Source organism: Streptopelia decaocto (genome assembly GCF_964273445.1).
Source record: "Streptopelia decaocto genome assembly, chromosome: 4".
Lineage (NCBI taxonomy): Eukaryota > Metazoa > Chordata > Aves > Columbiformes > Columbidae > Streptopelia > Streptopelia decaocto.
Genome location: NC_138658.1, coordinates 53,814,627 through 53,835,187, shown reverse-complemented (window position 1 = coordinate 53,835,187; position 20,561 = coordinate 53,814,627). Strand labels below are relative to the sequence as shown.

At 37.2% G+C, this 20,561-nt stretch overlaps 1 protein-coding gene across 2 annotated transcripts in view; it reads right to left on the bottom strand.

Moving 5' to 3' along the window:
• The window catches only part of PDS5A (PDS5 cohesin associated factor A), a 78,786-nt gene that overhangs the window by 5,060 nt on the left and 53,165 nt on the right, over nucleotides 1–20,561 (bottom strand). For both annotated transcript variants that reach the window (XM_082050305.1, XM_082050306.1), the window contains exons 17-31: nucleotides 19,250–19,365; nucleotides 18,443–18,548; nucleotides 16,954–17,114; nucleotides 14,224–14,347; nucleotides 12,939–13,097; nucleotides 12,625–12,693; nucleotides 11,822–11,958; nucleotides 11,396–11,519; nucleotides 10,928–11,132; nucleotides 10,344–10,458; nucleotides 7,135–7,267; nucleotides 6,383–6,502; nucleotides 5,174–5,236; nucleotides 2,386–2,531; nucleotides 1,051–1,156 (exon numbers count right to left, since the gene is read on the bottom strand). In XM_082050305.1, the coding sequence (XP_081906431.1) occupies nucleotides 1,051–1,156; nucleotides 2,386–2,531; nucleotides 5,174–5,236; nucleotides 6,383–6,502; nucleotides 7,135–7,267; nucleotides 10,344–10,458; nucleotides 10,928–11,132; nucleotides 11,396–11,519; nucleotides 11,822–11,958; nucleotides 12,625–12,693; nucleotides 12,939–13,097; nucleotides 14,224–14,347; nucleotides 16,954–17,114; nucleotides 18,443–18,548; nucleotides 19,250–19,365 (1,884 nt within the window). The remainder of the gene's footprint in view (nucleotides 1–1,050; nucleotides 1,157–2,385; nucleotides 2,532–5,173; nucleotides 5,237–6,382; nucleotides 6,503–7,134; nucleotides 7,268–10,343; nucleotides 10,459–10,927; nucleotides 11,133–11,395; nucleotides 11,520–11,821; nucleotides 11,959–12,624; nucleotides 12,694–12,938; nucleotides 13,098–14,223; nucleotides 14,348–16,953; nucleotides 17,115–18,442; nucleotides 18,549–19,249; nucleotides 19,366–20,561) is intronic.

Below are 20,561 nucleotides of genomic sequence, written 5' to 3'. Positions count from 1 at the left end.
GCATTTTGTCCTGCTGCCATGCAGCACTAAGAGAGTACCTCCACCAGCTCCATAAATACCTTGAAGGTACTGAAAGACGGATCAGATTCCCCCAAGGCTCCTCTTCTCTAGGCTGAACAAACCCAACACCTTCGACCTTTCCTCATACAACAACCTCTCTAAGCCTTTCTCATCTTGGTGGCCCCTCTGCAAGGTTCTCTCCCGTTTTTTGGAGTCTCTGCTGAAGTGGGGAGGACACAGCATTCCAGGCGTGGCTGAATGAATGCCACAGAGGGTGGAATAATCCCATTCCTCGATCTGCTGGCTGTGCTCTTGCTGGTGCAGCCCAGGACCCTGGCTGCCCTCACTGCTCAAGGCACGCCGCCAACCCACACTGTGCTGCTTGTCCCCTGCGATGGTCCCCAGGTCCTTCTCAGCCAACCTACACCCTCAGCCAGGCAGATCCCACCTGTTGCTCTGCTGCCTGGGTTTAAGCTACCCCAGGTGCAGGACTTCGCCTTTACCTTGGTTAAACTTCTTGCAACTGTACATGTTATAAGTTAAGAAATCATTATGATTTAAGCATGATCTTCTCTCTCCAATAGAAGGTGGGAAAAGCATTAGAATTCCTCAGAGTTTAAATAATATTTATTTGTGACACCATCCAAAAGTTACATGGTGATTTCATGCCAAAGGAGCACTTGAAATTTTCCTGGCAATATCTTCAGTTAAAGCTACAGGTGTCAACCATCACTCTCAATCACAGCCTTACTGTTATTTACACTGAAAAACACAGAATAAAGGTGGGAATCTTTTGGAATTTTAGAAAAAAGAAGTCCCTTCCAATTTGTCTGTGCTATTTTTGAGCACTTGAGCTCTATTAATTACTCCGGATAAAATAAATAGTTTTGAAAATAAGGGCTCTTCTATTGGAGTAGGGAAGTGATATAACTACATGAAATGAAATCAGACATTACCAGTTCCTTGGAGACCACGTGCAGTGGTGTGCACGGAATAAACCCCCAATGCCAAGCTAATTGTAGAGACAGTCCATAAAATCTCCAGACATACCTTGTTTTTCACAGGTTCTGTCTTTGCTGGTGTGACTGAAATAATCCTCACAGGATTTTCTTCATTTTCACTGACCCCAGTTTCTGATATATCTGAACTTTGTTCCCTGGTAGCATAATTGGAGACAAAACAAAGCCAAAATACACAAAACAAATGAAGAAAAATGCTTGCAATTATTTAAATAAGTAAATAGATATAAATCAATGCAGACAGGCTAAATTACTTTAAAAAGAGTTGAATTTTCTTGAGTCTACACTTATATTTTCTCTCCCAGAACTAGGAAAGGTCTGAAAGGGACTGGCTAGTCACTGAGCCAAATTCCTTATCAGAGACACAATGGCATATAGTTCTTTTTGCAAACTTAAGTCCAGTGCTCTAAACGAGGCCGTATTCTTTTTCAGATAGAAAAAGTCGATACTGGCAAAGGTAGTGAAGATAAATGAAAACCAGCAACATTCAAACGTCCAGTTAATTTACACAAACACACAATAGCTCCAAAAACAAAGTAGTTAAAAAAATAATCAAGATATCACAGCATATATCACACACACTAACAGAACAGATTCTGAACTGAGCTATACTTCATTTTGGCCTTATAAAATGTAGCAACCAGAACTGATTTTCTCTACTTTCTTTAACCCCTTACCTTTCTCTGCTTTCTTCAACCCTTTACCTTAATAATTCCAAAACAAATAAAACAATCTTAAAATCTGAAAGTGAAAACTGGTTCTCCAGATTTATGACAAATTTTAAAACTCTGGATCCACATAAAAATAACACTTATTAGAAGACAGACCAAATACTACAATCATATGTTGCATCTTTCCACTGAGATCCTGGTCCTCTTCAACAAGCTCATTTTAATTGTGTTAATCTTAAATAGGTCAGAATAATTCATTTACATCAAAAATGTTTCTTGTTACTAGTCATGACTAATCCTAATTTTTACATCAAAAACGTGCAAGTTGCAAAATCTGTTTAGTATAATTATGGCTGGTCTCTTCATATATTTTCAGATGTAAAATGTTATGAATATTAACACCCAAAATTTCAGACAGTATAGTGTCCCTTCTGTTGTATTATATGTTATTACAGGTGTACCACACCTAAACACCGTACTCAGTTTTTGTCTACTAGAAGAACCCCAAACAAAAAGCAAAGATGGAGATTTTTACCTATAGAGAACTATTATTTTTTTTTTAAACTGGACAAAACAAAGACATTCTCCAAACACATAAGCACACACACCAAATCATCTCCTGTTCTAAAACATATAAACACACTGGAGAACATGAAGTAAAAAGAGCTGATGAAAGAAATTTCAAATTCCTGTACCTTGATCTGTTTCCTGCAGAAGAGCTGAGCTCAGAGTTCACACTGATGCTGCTGCCAGTCTCTGAGCCTGCAGTTCTAATACACGGTCTCCTTCCAGTTGCAGATAACGGTTTGTTTACTGTACCTAATACACCAGTTGGTTTTGGCTAAAAAGAAAGGTTTAATCTTAGAAATGGAAACTTCAGATACATATTTAATCCTTAAAATATTTCCTTCAGTATTTTCAAATACTTTTTCTGGGTTAACAGTCTCAATCACAGTGCCATCATTTCAGAGCCACAGACCTCATCTTTAATTAGAAAACACTGTCTATCCTACTTTTATTTCTTGTCGTTTGACAGCACTTCACCAACTGTCTTCGAAGGGGTAGCAGGTAGAGAAGTCCCAATGAAACCCAGAACGTTAGATAATATTAGAGGACCAAAAAGGTGTGTCAACATCCTGTATTTCCAAAGCAAAGCACCTCTGGGGAAGGCTTTCCAAAACGTAATGCAGAATTGGGTTCACTAAGACAGCAGAAAAAGTATACGCTTTTACTATACAGAAAACCAATGTAAAAATATTTAACACCATGTGTCTATTCTGGAGTTCTCCAACACAGTAATGATATTTTAGATTTTGCTGCTGTCCTTTGCCTGACTTGGTCATGCTAGGTAGGCAGGAAGAAGTTTATTTTGTCTCTGGAGAGAAGTCAAGGAAGTTTTCAGAACTGGCATGTCACATTCTTCATTAATTTTACATTTCCTCAGAGACCAGGCTAATTTATTAAGACATTCTCATAAGAAAAATTAATTCCCATGTGCTGAAGTTATGAGGGAGCAGGAAGGAGAGAGATACCACAGATGCTGGAAAACATTTGGCTAGCAAAAAAAAGCAATGTTTCCTGTAGAAACAGCTTGTTACTGAGCACATGTTCAGTAGCTGCATCATCCCAGCGCTAATACTGCACAACATTTACTTAAATATATTGTTCTGGTAATGTTTTATTTGATCTATTTATGGAGTATTTTATGAAAAGTAGGAAGGATTTGGTGCAATTAATAGGAGAAAACGTTTAAGGGAGAAGAGAAAGTGCTTCTGCACAACCCATAGGTTGCGAATTGCTGGCACCTCGTGCCACAAGGAGTTGTGAAGGCAGAGCACCTGGAGGTTCAACGCTGAGCTGACGGATTTGGGACATCAGCAACATCAGCAGGCACACAGTCTAACATCCCATTATAAAAATTCTGAATGCTGGAGGAGTATGAGGGGGAACACACTGTAGAAAGTGGCAAGGCTTGCATGCTCTCCCTAATCACGCTGTTTCAGCCCAACAGCCAAAAAGGACCACTGGTCTGAGGCAGCGGGACATCCTTATACATCCATGTTTTCCAAAATGGAAGTAGACAGAAAAAGAATCCAATGTTTGTGCACTCTATTAGAGCATGGAATAAATGTCTATTTTCCCAGAACATTGAAAATTACCTCAATATTACTAGCTTGGTATGGGACATCCCTCCCCCTCAAATCTGCATGAGAGAGGCTTGTCTTACACCAGTAATATTTTTTAATTGAGGACATAGTTTTAGTCTGCATTGCTGAGTGCCTTATCAGAAGAGAAATGTAGCAAGTTTACACAGCAAATCAAACTTGCTTCAAATGCTTCATTCATTATATTTGAATATTGTCAAAGGTGAAACAACCACAGCAGTAGAGAGATACCTCCCCTTCTGAGGATATTTAAAGCACGAGGCCGGTACTGGCTGCTGCTAAAGCAGGTGGTGGGTTCTCAGCCTGCTCCCTTCCTGAGGTAACCCCAGCCCCGCTCCCAGCAGCACCTCAGCTGGGCTCACAGCATGGACACAGAGCAAGGAGAGGCAGGATTCTGCCAGCTGCGCAAACCTCACCCGCGTGAAGTCTGACAGGGGAAACTTTTTGTATAAATGCAAGATCAGTGTGAGAAAAGCAATTTTAAATGATATGGCTATTTACAGAGGGATCATTTACCACAAAGTTCTGCTCTAATGGAAGACCTTATAAACTAATGCAGTAACAGTTCATGGAACACAAAACATGAAAATTAACATGAAATGTATATAAAAACCATGATTTATACTGTTCTCAGGATTTTTATATTTTACGGGACAGTCAGCATTCTTTCAGTAAGCTCAAAAAAAACCCCTAACAATCAACCTGCTAATTTATTGAGTTAGACAAAAAAGCATTCCTACGTAATTTAACCAGAACCTAGGAAGGACAGGTTCAGAATCCCAAAGAAGAACAGCTGATATTAAAAGGTATAAAAACGGGTTGGTTTTTTTTTTGTATGTTCCTCCCCCCGAACCAAAAGACTTGGTATTTTCTCTCCCCCGTGAAGCTATCAGCCAAATTATGTCTGAAATAAATGAGAGATTCAAAAGGGTGTAGACATTTGCATTTGATTTTAACATCGTTAACAGCTATCTTAAAGATATTAAGATGAAAATTTAAGACCTCCAACACTGGTGGTATCACAATTCAGTATCTGCATCCTAACTTTATGCCACACACATCTGAGTAATGGAAAAACCTGTGGTCATGTGTAAATCTGTAGTTAATCAAGAACCTAAGCCTCAGTGCACAGGTAACACTCATGGTGTTGTGTACTCACCAGGTAGTACGTTAAAGGCATTATTTATGCCATCAAATAGAAGAATCACTTATTATTGTACACAAAGTCTTGATACAATTTTTAAACTACAGCAGACCAGGACATTTAAAAAAATCTCAAGAAACATTAGAAGAATTTTAACTTGTCAAAATGCAGTACCTTTCCTGTCAAAAGAAGAACCCTTATCTCTTCTGAAATGTAATTCCTGTCATTGCAGAAATCCTGTACAAAAAATGAAATAAAAATCAGTTTGTGTTTGATCTTTCAATCTTGCTGTTTTATTCTTTATATATACACCAAATTAGATGCTACTATCAAGTGCTACAGATATTTCGCACCACGCAACCTGCTCACAAATCGTCAGTCTAATAAAGATAGGTCAAACTAGTATTTTAGAGGAGATTTGTAGGGAGCATTGCTGAACGACAGTATGCCATACTTGAAGTTGGGATTAGCATTTTTTCTTCTTGAATGACATGAATTGTTTGAAATGAAGCAGAACTGCCGTTCCTATTTTTTCACTTACATATTTTTAATGGGAAGTCCAAAGAGGAAAAGAGATGCCGTGTTCTCTAAAGTTGAAAACTGCTGCCTTTGTCACTCTGAGTACAGTTTACACAGAGCAAAACACTAAATCTGAATGCGGGACGCTATCACAGACACCAGCTCCCTGTCACCACGGCACCTGCCATTTCACAATTAAAAAAGGAAACTAGATTTTGCTTTAACAGACTCTGGAAAGGCTGCTATTTAACAGCGTAAGACACTGAAAAAACGTGAAATATGTTCTTCAGTACAATAAAAATATCAGGTCTAGTCCAGAGAATTACTTTAGTTCCACTTACACTTTTCAGAAGTATTCCCCTTAAAGAACAGCGGGTGCTGCTGCTGACAGTAGAGCTGTGCTCACTAAGACGACTACCAGTCAATTAAGGGGACAAACTGGTACAACAAGCAAAACAGCCGAACAGCTACTGACAGATATAAACATACCACGGATAATATAAAAAATGTTCTCACTTTTTTTTTGGTCTGCTTTGCACTGTAATTCAGTTACACAGTCAGACTACACATATATTTTCATATATTCAGATGGCCTTGTAAAACACTTTAATGAGAAGATCTAGCAAAACAGACTAACATATCAATATTTATTCTAATTAGCTCTCACCTGGTTACAAACATTTCTGGCACACATTCATAAGACAAATAACATAGCATATAGCCGATGTTAAAAAATGTAATTTGTGAGGATAAAATAGATGCATTTTCCCACTCATGATATTGTGTTACGGAGATAACCAGCTCTCAATTATAAAATCAAAGTATTTCCCCTTATTACTTTGGAAATTAAATTAATAAATGTACCTTCTCAGGTTGTGTAAAAAATTTGGTTGGCAGTACAGGGTCCTTCGGTGAATCTGCATTGCACAAAGCACTTTTGCTGTTGATTACACATAGTGCTACATCACATACCGTATAAAGTTTCTGAAGAAAAAAGAAAAGTATGCTTTAGGAATTACTGTTTCTACAGTGTATAGTGAATGTAGTTTTTTTAAAAGTTTATGTGTTAAAATAACCACTATTGAAGACGTATTTTGTAATGACATCATTAACCGTACTGTTGGCTTTTCAAACACACACAGTAGTCCCTTTTTTCATATGATACTATTTAACAGAAACTAATAATACTTTACATGCTTATGCTGTACAATAGAAACTCCTATTCAGTCAAATCACCATAGATGGATTCTCATCTCTGCTAGAAACTAACAGGCTTAACAGTAGCTACATAGTACAGTATTACCCAAAAGAAGAAGATATGTATGTTGGGAAATTAGGCAGTAGAAGTTAAAATAAGGCAGGCAGGCAGTAACAGGAATAGTTAACAAATTTTGCCTATTAACTTCATTAGGCACTGTGTGCTGGATAAGGTCAGCAAGGTTCTGAAAGAATGAGATTGGCAACATACAGACAATGCTCGCAATTAACACTCTCTCTATAATAGACCATAAAAATATCTGAGCTAGTGCTTTCAGATTTCCTGCAAATCCTGTTCATCAACTACTTGTGCAATCCTCTGCCCATCACCCAACACTTATCTGAACTGCATTTCTTACTTCATTTGCCTTTGGTTCATCAGGAGACTGAGCATCTCGGGTAAGTTTGATGTTTTCTGCCATTTTTTTCATGAATGCATGGCTGTTGTTTTCATTCTTTGTCATTAAAACTTCAAGCATGAACCACAGACACCTAAAATGCCATAAAACCACAAGCAATTATATTCCAGCTTGTATACTGCAGGTCCCACACATAGCAATGTCTTAAAAATTTTTGACAGCTGTACTAGCTTTTCCTCAAGAAACCACAACCAATTTGAAGATATCATAAACAGATATTATCATCCGACGGCATAAATAGAGTCTAGACCTTTAAAACACAGTCTCAATTGTACTCTTTGGAATAAATCTGCCAAATTAGTGTGCTTCTCTTATATCTGTAACCGCTGCCCAACCCATCAATATTCTTCTCTTCCAAATACGAATAGAAGCAAGAATTCTGGTGCTGCCATCACCTAGATAAAATTCTGTAATCACTGCTTTGAGCTATGTCTATATTCCTATCAATGATGTACCGTAACCACACTCAGAACAGGCTTAATCAAATCCTACTGCTGCTGGGCAGTTATCCATAAGATGAGGATTAATACTCGAACTCACACAGGAGAGGAGATCCAACACTGAACAGGTCAGATACTTGCTAATGAAAAGAAATCCTTACATATGGGCATAACGGAATTAGCTTTCACAGTTTTATTTCTTTAAATCTCGTTTATTTATAGGGAGAACCCAATATATTTTGACTAAAAGCTTGTTTTAAGAATTTTTCAATTATGATACAAGGCACAACTAGCTCATCCACATTCGCTGTCAAGCTTCAGAGCTGCACGTGACCAGTGGTTCAACCACAGTCATAAAAATAGTAAAATAACACTTAGCTGGGAAAGACTGAGAAATGCAAACTTCGCCAGTAGCTAATTTAATTCAGAACTCTGGAAGAGAGATTATCTTGCAGAAAGAGGTCAATAAAAAACTAGAAACACAGGATGACTGAACATCAGAATTCCCTGTCCACAAAAGCCCCAGTCTTCTTAACTGATACAAATTAAAGATTGTAATGCAAGAGATGAAGCAGCATTTATCTCAAAAATTCAAAGTAAACAAGGGTTGTGCTCCATCAAAATACATACTTAGTTATCTGGTGTACAAATAAAATAAGACGTGTACATTCTGACTTGCATCCAAGAGCTACAAAGGCTATAAGTAAACAAATGCATCTGATACCTTTACATCTACCTATTCACTATTCTCAAGTACTTAAATGAGATTAATACAGGACCGATAAAATGCCACGCTGACCCAGCATCTCCAAAACCCTGTGCCATCCAAAGATTACTATTGAGGACAAATTTTACCCTGGTGATTCCAGTTAACACGTGTCAACTTCAATAGCTTGATTTCCTCAAAAAATCAAAAAACTAAATAAATCATTATCAACCCTGAAAAAGACCTTTCCAGAACAAAAGTGGGATTTCATGTAGAAAAATATGCACTGAGAAGAACACAGTCACATAAAGTAAGCTCATTCTCTGTATCCATTTCAGTATTTTTGGAACATGGAATCAGAAGAAACAAACACTGACTCAAAAAACTCGCCAAACTCAAACCCAAACATACCGCTGTAGGACAAGCTTCAAAAACTCCATAAGAATAAATATCACAGACTATGGTTAAGGAACTTGCTAAGCATGTACTTACTTTATGTGGCTGTATTTAGGCCACATAAAGCCAAGATGAACTACAGAGACAACTACAAAATGCACTGCCAGTCTGCTTTTCCAAGATTGCAAGCATCTATGTTAACACTTCAAAGCCAACACTGTGGCTCTCAAAACTCTTTAAAGAAACACTGTATTACATTATATGAGAAAAATGTTTTGCATTTATCTCAGGAGACTCTTCAGAGAAGTATTCCTGCCAAAATTCCTGTACAGAGTATTTCTTTGTTTGGAGCAGCCCTCTCTGGCTAGTTCAGCCAGCCTCTGACAAACACGAGGGAGGAAATTTGACAACAAAGGAGAACTATACAAGCAGTTTCCAAAAAGGCTCTGCGCACTAGAAAGCACTTCTCAGAGCAAGTATTAACAACCACGCATCAGAACTTGGTCCACGCATTTTGGATAAAGTACTTGCTGGAGAGTGCTTTCAGATGTTGCCAGGAACAAGTAGTCCTGGGACAGAAAGTAGACTAGACGATTAGGTAAGAAATCTTCACTGACTTCGGGTTCTGATCAGGTGTGAGTGAAGTAACTCAGAAAACAAAACAAATTATTTTTTTCATTTAAAGAAAGAATCAGACTTGGATTCTCACAGGTGAAGGTGCAAAAAGAATTAAGATGTGAACTGGTCTGTTTGTGCCAAGAATGAACTGCTTTTCTGATGACGTATATTGTAGTATGTGGTTATAAATGCCTTTGTAATACCAAAAGAACATAGCTCACACTTCCATCAAAAATAAATACAAGAAAAACATGAAACACTAAAACTAAAGTTGCAGAAGGGATGCTTTAGCTATTTTTAAGAAGTGCTAAAACGTAGGTATTTTAAAAAATTAATTACAAGACAAATACAAAAGCTATACTTAGGTGTGGAAGTTTATTTAAGGCACACCAGGAGGTCTCAAACTGGAAATAGAAGAGAGCAAGCTTCTGTATGACAGGCTTCTCTGCTGAATACATTAAGAAGCACTAAGGCTGCACTGCAGACGTACAGTGCAAACGATAAGTCAGCAGCAAACTTAGCATGAATTCTAGTAGGTTTCCATAGGAAAGAAAAAAACAAAAGAGTTTCTAGAGAAACAGGACTCTGACCCTGCACTAGTGGCATTATATTTTCAATTCTTGGACGAGCTCTATATTTTATAAGTTCCAAAATATTAATATTTGAACTGAAATTACTGGGCATCTCCTTAATGTGTTGGGAAATAAAATAATTTAGGCACAAATAAGATCATCTAAAATCATTACAATACTTCAAAAGAAGCTTAAACAACTCATTAATTTGGTATACTACGGTGTGATCTACAGGCTACCACTTGGGCTTTCAGAATATGCCGCTAGGCAGTTATTAATGCCTTCTTCCCTTGGTTAAAGTGTTACGCGTTTCCAAGACTGCTGTTTTGCAAAATAAGGAGTTACTCTTCCTAATCAGTTTTTTCCAAGCACAGAAAAATTCTCAGCATAACAATTATAGAATCCTTTGACACTTACTCTTTGACATCACGAAGCTGATCAACATCCTGAGGTTTTGTGAAATCTGGATCATGCGCCAGCAAGTGAATCATATATGGTACCACGTATTCAGGCAGCAAGGACAGCAATTTTTCTACAGTAACAAAAAGAAATAACGAATAACCTCTTTATTACACACACACATATCACAAGAAACACTTTTTCAAAGTAAATTTCGACTTGCATTTTCTTCCTACGGATCTTACTTTTAATGCATCATTAAAAAGAAATGAATGAGTTTTACTAGTACAAAACTGCTTGGTCTTACTTCAGGAAGAAAGTCATAAAGCCTAAAATACCAGAAAACAGAACTTCATTTTTTGAGCAAAACAACTCCCACAATAACAGCACTGTAGTTTACATACAAAATTCTCAGCAATGTACAGAGAAGTACTTTATGCTAAACTAAGTAAATTTAGATTTGAATGTATCTGCTAAAAAGATAAGGAAAAAAACTTATCCAGCCTTTCTTTACAAAAACAATTTACTTAAATTTTAATGATTACTCCTTCCATTTTAATATTTGACTATTATATTCTGAACAATTTAACCAAAATACTAACCGTTAGCCATAGGATTCTGTTTAATATATTCTCTCCGTATACTGATGTTTTTGAGCAAGCACTGTCTGGCATGTGCTCTTCTCTCTTTCACAGGGTCTTTGGCACACAAAGCGAAGATTGCCATATATTCCAAAGGGAGCAGTAATTTCACAAGTGCCTTATGCAGTTTCTGGGCAAATATCTGCCTCACTTGGTAGCACTCATCCTATAGCAACATAAGAGTACAACCATAAAAACCTTGGTTTTTAAAATAAATAAATAAATAAAATTCAAGGTAGAATTATGAGGAAACATTTAAAAAATGTCAATGTGTGTAGCACAATAAATATTTGAAATTTCAAGAACTCTTCTGAAAGCTGCAGTGAGGAATAGAAAATACTCAAATTTGCAGCAACAATAAAAGCTCATATGTAAGGACTCTGAACTCAATTAATTGAAAGTCACTTCAATTAAAATGTGGATACTTACATTAATGACAAGTGCACAGAGCTGGAACTGTTCTGGGGTAATTATTTCATGGTAACAGGGTTCCTGTGCAAGCTTCATTATTGCACTACCAGCAGCTAATCGCAGTCGAGACATATCCGATTTACTACACAAGCATGAGAGGGAAAAAACAAAACACAACTCACCACAACTATTCTTAAATTACTTTCATGTCAGGACTCTTTTTAACAAGATCAATGACCAATTAAAGTTTTTCTCTGTCAGGTCAGATCACAGTTCTATAGCTTCCGATCAAGCTAAATTAATTCAAGCAAATTTGTGAAAATAAGGTGCTCTGCTTTCCCCACAAAAAACTTCCAGTCAAATGAGAAGAGTCAAGTTTCTTGTTTTCATATCGCTGTCTAAATGAAAGCAACGATTTTCCCCACAGATTTTCTCTTTTCTGACCTGATTCGCTTCTGTTCTGTCAAGTCTCCTTCGCTGACGAGCATAGCTGATAATAACCGGAGTGTGGAATTTGCAGATTTGGACTGGTTGTTTTTCATACCCAACAGCCAGCGTACCAACAGTTTAATTGCTTGCACCTATCAAACACGAACAAATCAACAACGAACTTACTTCACAGATAAGGCACTATAACCTACTGTTGTCAAATTGAAATTTCCATTGACTCCTATTTATTAGAGCTGGTATATTTTTAAAGGAACAGAATGAAACAGTAAATATTTACAGAGTAAAGAAGGAAGTAGCAGCCTTTGTGACATCAGGACATTTCAACTATGGTTCAGTGTCTTCTCACAAGTGCATCTAGAGGATGCAGGATACTGGCTACATGATTAAAAATAAGAGCAACTAGATAAACATTTCTAGAAATGGCCATAATTAGATTCACAGCAAATAGCCTATGAAGATGAATTAGTAACATTCATCAGGGTCTCAATTTATTTAAAATCTGTTTACAGTCAGCAAAGTCAAACTACCTTTCTTGTAAGGAAAACTAAAACTTTTTAACCTCTTATTTTTTTCTCAACATAATTAATATCAGTAAGTGAAGACACCAAAATGCATAGTTTCTACCAGTTCTATAACTGTGTGTATCATACACAAAAACTCTAGAACACTGCATATTCTATGGAGACCAATATAAAAGAACTCAAAGGGATTTATTCTAATACTCTCAATTGCACAACTTGGAAAAGTGAATTTTAAATCTCACATATACACATTATTACTGACAGCAGATCATTCACCTTTGCTAGTACTTCTGGAGAAACTTCTTCATCCGGAGACCACAATTTGCCATTTTGCTCACCTGTTGACTACAGACATTCATGTAAGTTTAAGAAGTCGTTCAAGCCATACAGAAAATTCAGAAGTAAAAATGGAAAAAAGTCACGGACTAAGCTTACTTTCACACAAAGATCTTTTCTAATGCAATTATCACTGTACTAGCCATTTACAGAATGTTCCTTTATCGACTGCTTTAACAAAAAAGCTCTATTCCCCACGGAACTAATAACAGGTGAAGAGAATAGTATGGACTTACCGAAAAAGAAAATCTTACCCTGTCATTCATTAGGAGATCTTTTACAATGAAATTTGCAACAACAGATTTCATTGGAGAAGCAAACTGGTCTGGAGCCAACATAGAAATATGACCCAATGAGACCAATGGAGTTATAAGTTGTTCTGGCACATCAGCATTCAAACTTCTACTAAGAGGCTGAGGAAGGAGGAAAAACAAAAAGTAAGCTAGCATGACTAAAAACAATTTCTTTTACTGTGGGATTGGTGATGGGTTTCACGGTTTTTCTATAAGCATTAATAAAGTTAGCAAACCAAACCAGAAAGAATGTGATTTCCTAATGAAATGATTAACCAAAATCTCACGAGATAAGGGCAAAACAAATTTTGTATTTTCTTCCTGTTTCAGTGATAAAACACATTTAAACCTGGGAGACATGGGAAAAACTGGCTCAATTGTATTCAGGAGCTGTGAAGATCTCCAAATGGCAGGAAAACAAAAAGCAGGTAAAAAAACCTTGGAAACCACCAGGGACATTTCTTTCAGTGATCAGCATTTCCCTTCCAGGTAACAGTCACCAGTGCTGCTGTATTACCCAGCACTCTCACACCAGATTCTGGAATTAGGGAGGGAACATGCGCTCCCACAGATGTCAAACTCTGTAAGCTTAATTGAAAGCTTTTCACACTTCTGAATTATGCATAGGTTCAAAGATAGCAGAGATTAAGAACCTAAGATATTTTACAAGTGCAGATTAATAATGTTATTATTTAAGAGATTACTGGGAAATGCAATAACCCCTCTGCTCTGTATAAGGTGATTTTTTTGCTTTACAACTTGTCTAAGCAAGCAGTAGATGAACAGTAAGCTAATGTATGAGCTTATAGTGAAGTAGTTATTCTGCACTAGCTTCCTCAGTGAGAAAGTGCTGGATGTGCAAAGACCTTAAAGCATGGTAATTTAATACAGCCTGAAAGTAGGAGATGTTATGTCTCATTTAGTATCTGCTAAATGTGTCCTCATGGGATTTAGTGTGGATCATTGCAGCATATTTAGCTTATTTCCCCCTAACTTTTCCTGTGTAGACAAAAAGGAGTACTTTATCTATCAGACATCAGAATATTAAGAAATTGTGACTGTAAGACATAAACATCAATAATTAGATATTGTAAAGTTAATGACTTATCTTGACTACCATGCACCTATAGGCTTCCTGACCTCATACATTGTTATCTATTAATAAACAGTATGCATTGAGTTAATGTTAATTACTAGCATAAATTAAGAACAGCAGAAACAAATGTTAAAAACAAAAAAGACATACCTCGAAGATCTGTGCAAGTTGCACTTCTTTATTTGAAAATATGGCATGTATACAGTGAACAGCTTGTTTTGCCTGATGAGGTGTGCCTCTTTTCGCTTTCTGGTGCAAAATTGGAATTAGTGTTCTGTGAACATTAAACAAAATACTTCAAAATGCAATTTGCAATCTACAAAAATAAAGCTCTTCACCTATATAAATGTATCTTTACAGTCTTATAAATCAAGCATTCCTTTGAAGCCTGTTCAGGAAAGATCGTAATCACAAGGTGAAAAGCAGAATAGAGCTGTATTTAGTGATACTTGTTGAACATGTGCCTGTACACAGTTAAGCAGAAAAAAAACCCACAGGGAAAAATCGAACATGAAAGAAAATAATGATCAAAATAAGGCGGCTTAGAAAGCCTATATTTATGAGGTGGAGAGAACCTGACAAGTTCAGCTAGGGTAAACTCCTGGGCTTCTTATCCAAGCTGAAGTGACAGGGCTGAAGAAAACGTATGAAAGTTTAGAATAACCACAGAACATCAGCGTGTTTATAGGCCTGTCCTGCTTTAATTTTGGTCTTTAATCGCAATATATACTCAAGCAAACTACTGCTTTGTTCTGAACTTTTGAATTTGAATCCCTCAAAATCCATCTGCTGTTCAGAGGCCGCTGGAGGGAAGAGCGGGGCAGAGGCCACTGCAGAGGCCAGTGGGAGGTTGGTCAGAGTGTTTGGTTCCAGTCCTGAGCGAGCACTGGGAGGCGGCCTGGCCGCTGAGACACCAGCTCATGAGGGTTACCTCGCAACTCGCCCAGCAACTGACTTGACAAAACAAAATTGCCTAGAAAGCTTCTGACACAGAAACATCTAAAAAAACTTCCTTGCATTCTTGAAGGGCTCAGTAACAATACAGCATTCCGTGCATGGACTGTTCAGCACCCAGCCTTCACTGGCACATCCCACATAATCAAAATCAGCACCAAGAGGTGGAAGAGCCTGAAAGGTTGAAAGAATGATGTCTCAAACATTTTCCTCAAGAACCACACAAAACCCCAAAACAAAAAGACCTCTAGAAAAATGTTAACAGTATCCTAAAGTAGGAGGATGTTCTCCAATCTGTTAAGACGTCACAAACTGGATTAAACAAGAACCAAAATAGCAAATAATTAAGTAAAACCCTTGTTTAAATTAAGGACTTCAGCCAAGCCTCGGTGCATCAGTTGCAAACCATACCTCATCGCACCCCAACCGACACTGATCTGCAAAAGGTGAAACCTGACCCGTTTACGTGCACATTTACATGTCTTACATCTACAAGTTTACACGAGGTCGCAGGCTCTCTTTGAGCATGGCCAATGATTCCATCAGACTCCAGAGTCATGCAGCAGTCCTTGCCCATCAGCTGGTGCACAAACCCATTCATTTTCCATGTGAGAAAGAACTTGGGCTACTGCTGGTGAGCACTGCTTCAACACTCAGCTGGTGGTCTGCTCACAAGTGGTTTAAAAAAACCCCATGAAACAGGTCACTTGAAACAAACTATCTGGCTGATTATATAAAATCTTTTGTTTACAATAAAGACTTCTGAATACATCAAATCCAGAACACCTGCTTGTCCTCAGACTTCTTTTTCCAGTTTGGGCTTTCAGAACATTAACCTGACTTGCTTGCAAACCCTGCCAAGGACTAAACCTCCATTTTGACAGTTACATTTTTAAGTTATTTGATGCTGCCCAGATGATACTTCAGCAATACCTGGCTAAGGTATTTGGCACAAAGCCAAAAGAAAAGTCAGCAACACCAGCTCCTTTAACAGAAGATGACATTCTCTAGCAATGCAGAGTCTTGACTGAAGTCTAGCAGGGAACTACAGACAATTCGGACAATACTGGGAACTACACTGACAACGGGGAATTGCTGGGCTTTTCCTTCTCTTCACCTCTAACAATGTCTTGAAAGGCGTCTCATATGTGATCTTGTAACATTTTTCTTTTGCCCCAAATCTGATTCAAATCCATAAGAATCACTGAGGTTACATCTTCAATTCACCGAGAACTTAAGGTGTACACTGGTATGCATTTTAGCAAGATGCTATTTCAATATACAAGAACTTGAAACCCGTGCTTTATAATCTGGATTAGTGAGCTACTAACAGGCTAATTTTAAGGTTTCAGACGTTACCCACAAGATTTTAAATAGTCTGTGAATACCTAGTAGATTATGCAGCTTTAATCAGCAGTTAAAGCATGAATTGCATAATGACAACTTATAGACAGCCAATTATTCGTTGTTAGAAATTAATGCCTGCTTTTGGATCTTGTTTCCCAACTTGTTTCGTAACAAACAGAGCTGTTAACCATCAGAGACTGTACTTTTGTTCCTTATAAAGACAGAAAAATTGTGTGAAGGACAGATATGAGTAGAAATGATGCCACAGGATTATATCTTTGCCATATTTTTGCCATTGCTTCTTTTGTAACCTATGAAACATGCTACCTGCTGGTTTTAATGAGTCTATAATAAAGAAGATTTTTAAGCAGCACCTAACATCTTCGGTAAATACACAACAATTGTTAGAATGCAGAATTTAAAAACGAAGAGACAGGTAGTGAAGGAATACAAAATTATGGAAGAGAAGCTGTTCATATTTACAAGACTATGAAGTAATTTTAGGGGCAACATAGTGAATAAACTATCAAGAGGCAGAATTCCAGGTATGAAAATCAGGACGTAAAGAAATACACTTACGATCTTATCTGTGGCAGGTCTGTTTCTATTTTGTGACCCGTGTTTCTGAAAATCTGTATGGCTGCCTCAGCTACTTTATCATCTTCCATCCTGAGGCACTGCAGCAGAGACTCATACGTCTCTGCAGAGTGGAACGAGGTAGGATGTGTAAAGGACAGAACCTGTAGATACACATTAAACCAGAGGTATATTTATTCATGGCAAATGAATCATCAGAAAACAAAATTATGGCTGTTTATGAGCATTACCATCAACATAAATAGATACTACATGCTCATATGAGATTATTACACTCCATAACTACATTTTGGAGGTGATACATGTGTTTTCAAATAAATTAATCTATGGTTTGTTCTTCAGGTCCTCCCCTCTTAATTTCTCTAGAATCTATAGTCCCTGCACAGAAGAGACATCAAGAAGGTAAGATATCTACAAACAAAACATAGATTACTGTCCTTTTAATCCAAAGCTAATGAAATAGAACCCATTCTGTAATAATAGAAATGTCAACTAAGAAACTAAGCATGCAGGGATTCAAGGTAGGGCAAGAGAGAACAAAAGGTTACCCCCAACCAAAACTACATTAAGTTCAGATAACATAAGGCAAGGAGAACGATGAAAAGTTGCATGTATTTTGGGTATTCTTTGGATTTATCTTATCTTGGTTTCTTTGATTAGAGTTGCCTACTTGAGTATCAGTGTGTGAAATAACATTCTTAAAGATATCCACATCACAGCACCAAAATATTCAGCCTTGGCAGGTTTATTTTCTGGGCTGCATTGGCAAACAGACATCACTTCCTTGCATACTCCTGTAGAACTATTTCTACCATGGTTGCCATTACCAAATTTGGCGCGATATATCTCCACGATCTCCACCTCGTTCATTCATATCTCTGAAAAGTCTCCCTTTAACTATGTAACCTTCCTCTCTGTTCCCTCCTATATTTTATACTGCCCTTTGCAACATGTTGAAAATGAAGTCTCATTAGTGAACTGCCAAATCCATCACAGATGTTTTCCAGATATTTCAAATCCTTCTTTCTCCCCCAGCTATTTCCCATCACCACTGAGAACACAAGTTCCTCTCTCCCCTTTTTTCCTCTACGTAACTTGGCTCTTGGTTTATTGCTTGCGTTCCTTCCAGTACCATATAGGCCCCAAGGAACATGCCTCTTCTAATTTCCCCATTTCTCTTCCTCTCACTTTACCTCTGCACCTTCTTCTATTTGACTGCCCTAAGCAGAAACAAATTTATACTTTAATGTGCATATTTCAACTCTTGGCAATCTTTTGAAAACATATGTCTTCCAAATTCCTACTTCTTCCATTATTCTTTTCCCAAGCACGTACTAATAACCAAACAGTTTCACACATTAAAAAAGTAATACCTAAATAGTAACTATTAAAACCATGCTAACATTAATTCATTAGTCATACCACTTTTGTTCCTTCCATTACAAAATATAGCTGCATTAATGTAGATTACCTTGAGAAGTTCAAGTCCTGCACGAATAGCAGTATCAGGACTTACACCCTCCTCTTCATCATCAGCTGTCCCCTCTATGGATTTATTCATTAGTTTTACTAGTGCACTGAAATAAGAGATAAAAAATAAAAAAGCAAATGAATGTGACAATGTACAATGTTAAACAAGTAATCTTGCTGTTATCTCCAGCCTTTTTGACAATAAATAAAGGGAAGGCAATAGTCCCTTGTGGGGGAGAGGTCTTGTAGCCTTTTTTTTTTTTTTTAAAATCTATCAAGCTATTCCATTATTCCTTTTCCTTCTGAATTAGCTTTCTGCAAAATTAATTCTTTAGGGGGAAAAAAAATACACAGTAAAAAAAAAATGCTGCATGTTGGCAGCACTCAGATCAACACATAGTTGCATGAGTTTCAGAATATAATTAGGTTGCCAGACAAGTCTCAGAAGAAATCCAAACATTCTCTTACACAATTCCACAAAAGCTAATTAATTAAGCTGCTACATGGAAGACTGTATTGTAGTTAACTATGTGAAAATAATGATCATCATTTTCACCTTAAGCCCTACAAATAACAGTTTCACTAGGAACAACTACTACTAATATATTTTTTAAATAATTTGCAGATGGCACTGCAAAGAAGTAGGAAAAAAATCAAATTGCATTCTCTAGGCTGCCAGAAATGAAGATACCCACACTTTTTTATTTTTTAAAGCATATGCACAGACTAATCTAAATCCCTTTTTTTTTTTGGTCATTCAAATCACCTTTATAATAATTCTTGAGTTAGTATGATCTTTCAAACTTACCTAATGGCTTCTGAGTCAATATGTACAGGGGCAATTCGTTCCAAAAGAAATTTGACCATTTCCAGAAAAGGATTTGTTGGCTGCTTAGGATTAGCAAGTTTCCGGGCTATCTCTCTCTACAAGAATGTCAGATACAAACAAGAATTATACTCACTTTTCTTACTACTTAAGCATGTTGACTGAACTAAATATAGCCACTTCATTTAACCACAGAGATTGTCTATATAATCACTGAAACATATTTTAAGGGAGGGCTGTTGTTATCTCCAAATCTTTCTTGATCACATTATATTGAAAGCAGACATACTTTGCCAAACTATTTAAATGTAAGATGCATTTAGGTTTCTAGTGAGAGTTCTTCAGAGCTTCTTAAGGAATTGCAGGACAGATACAAAACAGACTCAAGGAAGAGCTAAGTGGAATGGTAGAAGGAATTTAAATATATGTGTTGAGAACAGTAATTCATAAATTTGTAGGCAACGCTGTTGTATGTGTGAGATTTCATATGCAACAATGAAAAAATCGCACTAAAAGCTACACTACTGTAGATGTGCAGAAGCACTACACTACCTTGGCTACAACAGACGTTCAGACCCCTATGGATGTTCTGGATCCAAAAATCTGGTTTTCCCCTCTGAATGCCCCAAATGTCAAGAACATTACTTCCAGCTGCAAACCCAGCAGAAGGTGGATAAGAAGATATTTTTGTTTTGAACAGAAGTCTAAAATTCTCTCAAAGAAATGGCTTCTTGACCTTCCTTCTCTTAAAGGGTTGGATGCTGCAGACCCCAGAAACTAGGAAGCGGTTCTAGCTTTTATGCTAAATTATCTTCAGGAAGAGGAAAGAAACCTTCCTCTTGAAACTGCATCACTGCGCTCCCAAAGTGCAAGATCGACTGGTTTAGAAGGAGACACATTCTTCACATCAAGTGGTTAGGACATAATTCTGAAGGTCATTCTGCTCTCTTCCCTGGACAATTTCAGAGCCATCAGACAAAACCCAAGAAGCCTATGTTTGTTTGTTGATGCTCTTTATTGCTATTTCTGTCAATGAAATTGCTTACTTTTATTTTGGGACCATAATGGGAAAAAAAAATATCTGTGACTGCTGGCACAATCTGTATGTCTCTGGAAAAGCCCAGCTTCTTATTAGAATGCGTATTTTCATCAAAGAGGTTAAATAGGTGAGGGGTTGGGACAGGGACTGATCTCAAAATAACATTCTGAGAAGAAAAATAAATGAATAATATGCAGATAATATTTGGCTTGCTGGTACTCAGAACAAGTTTCATCAGTGTCAGAAGAGAGTTTA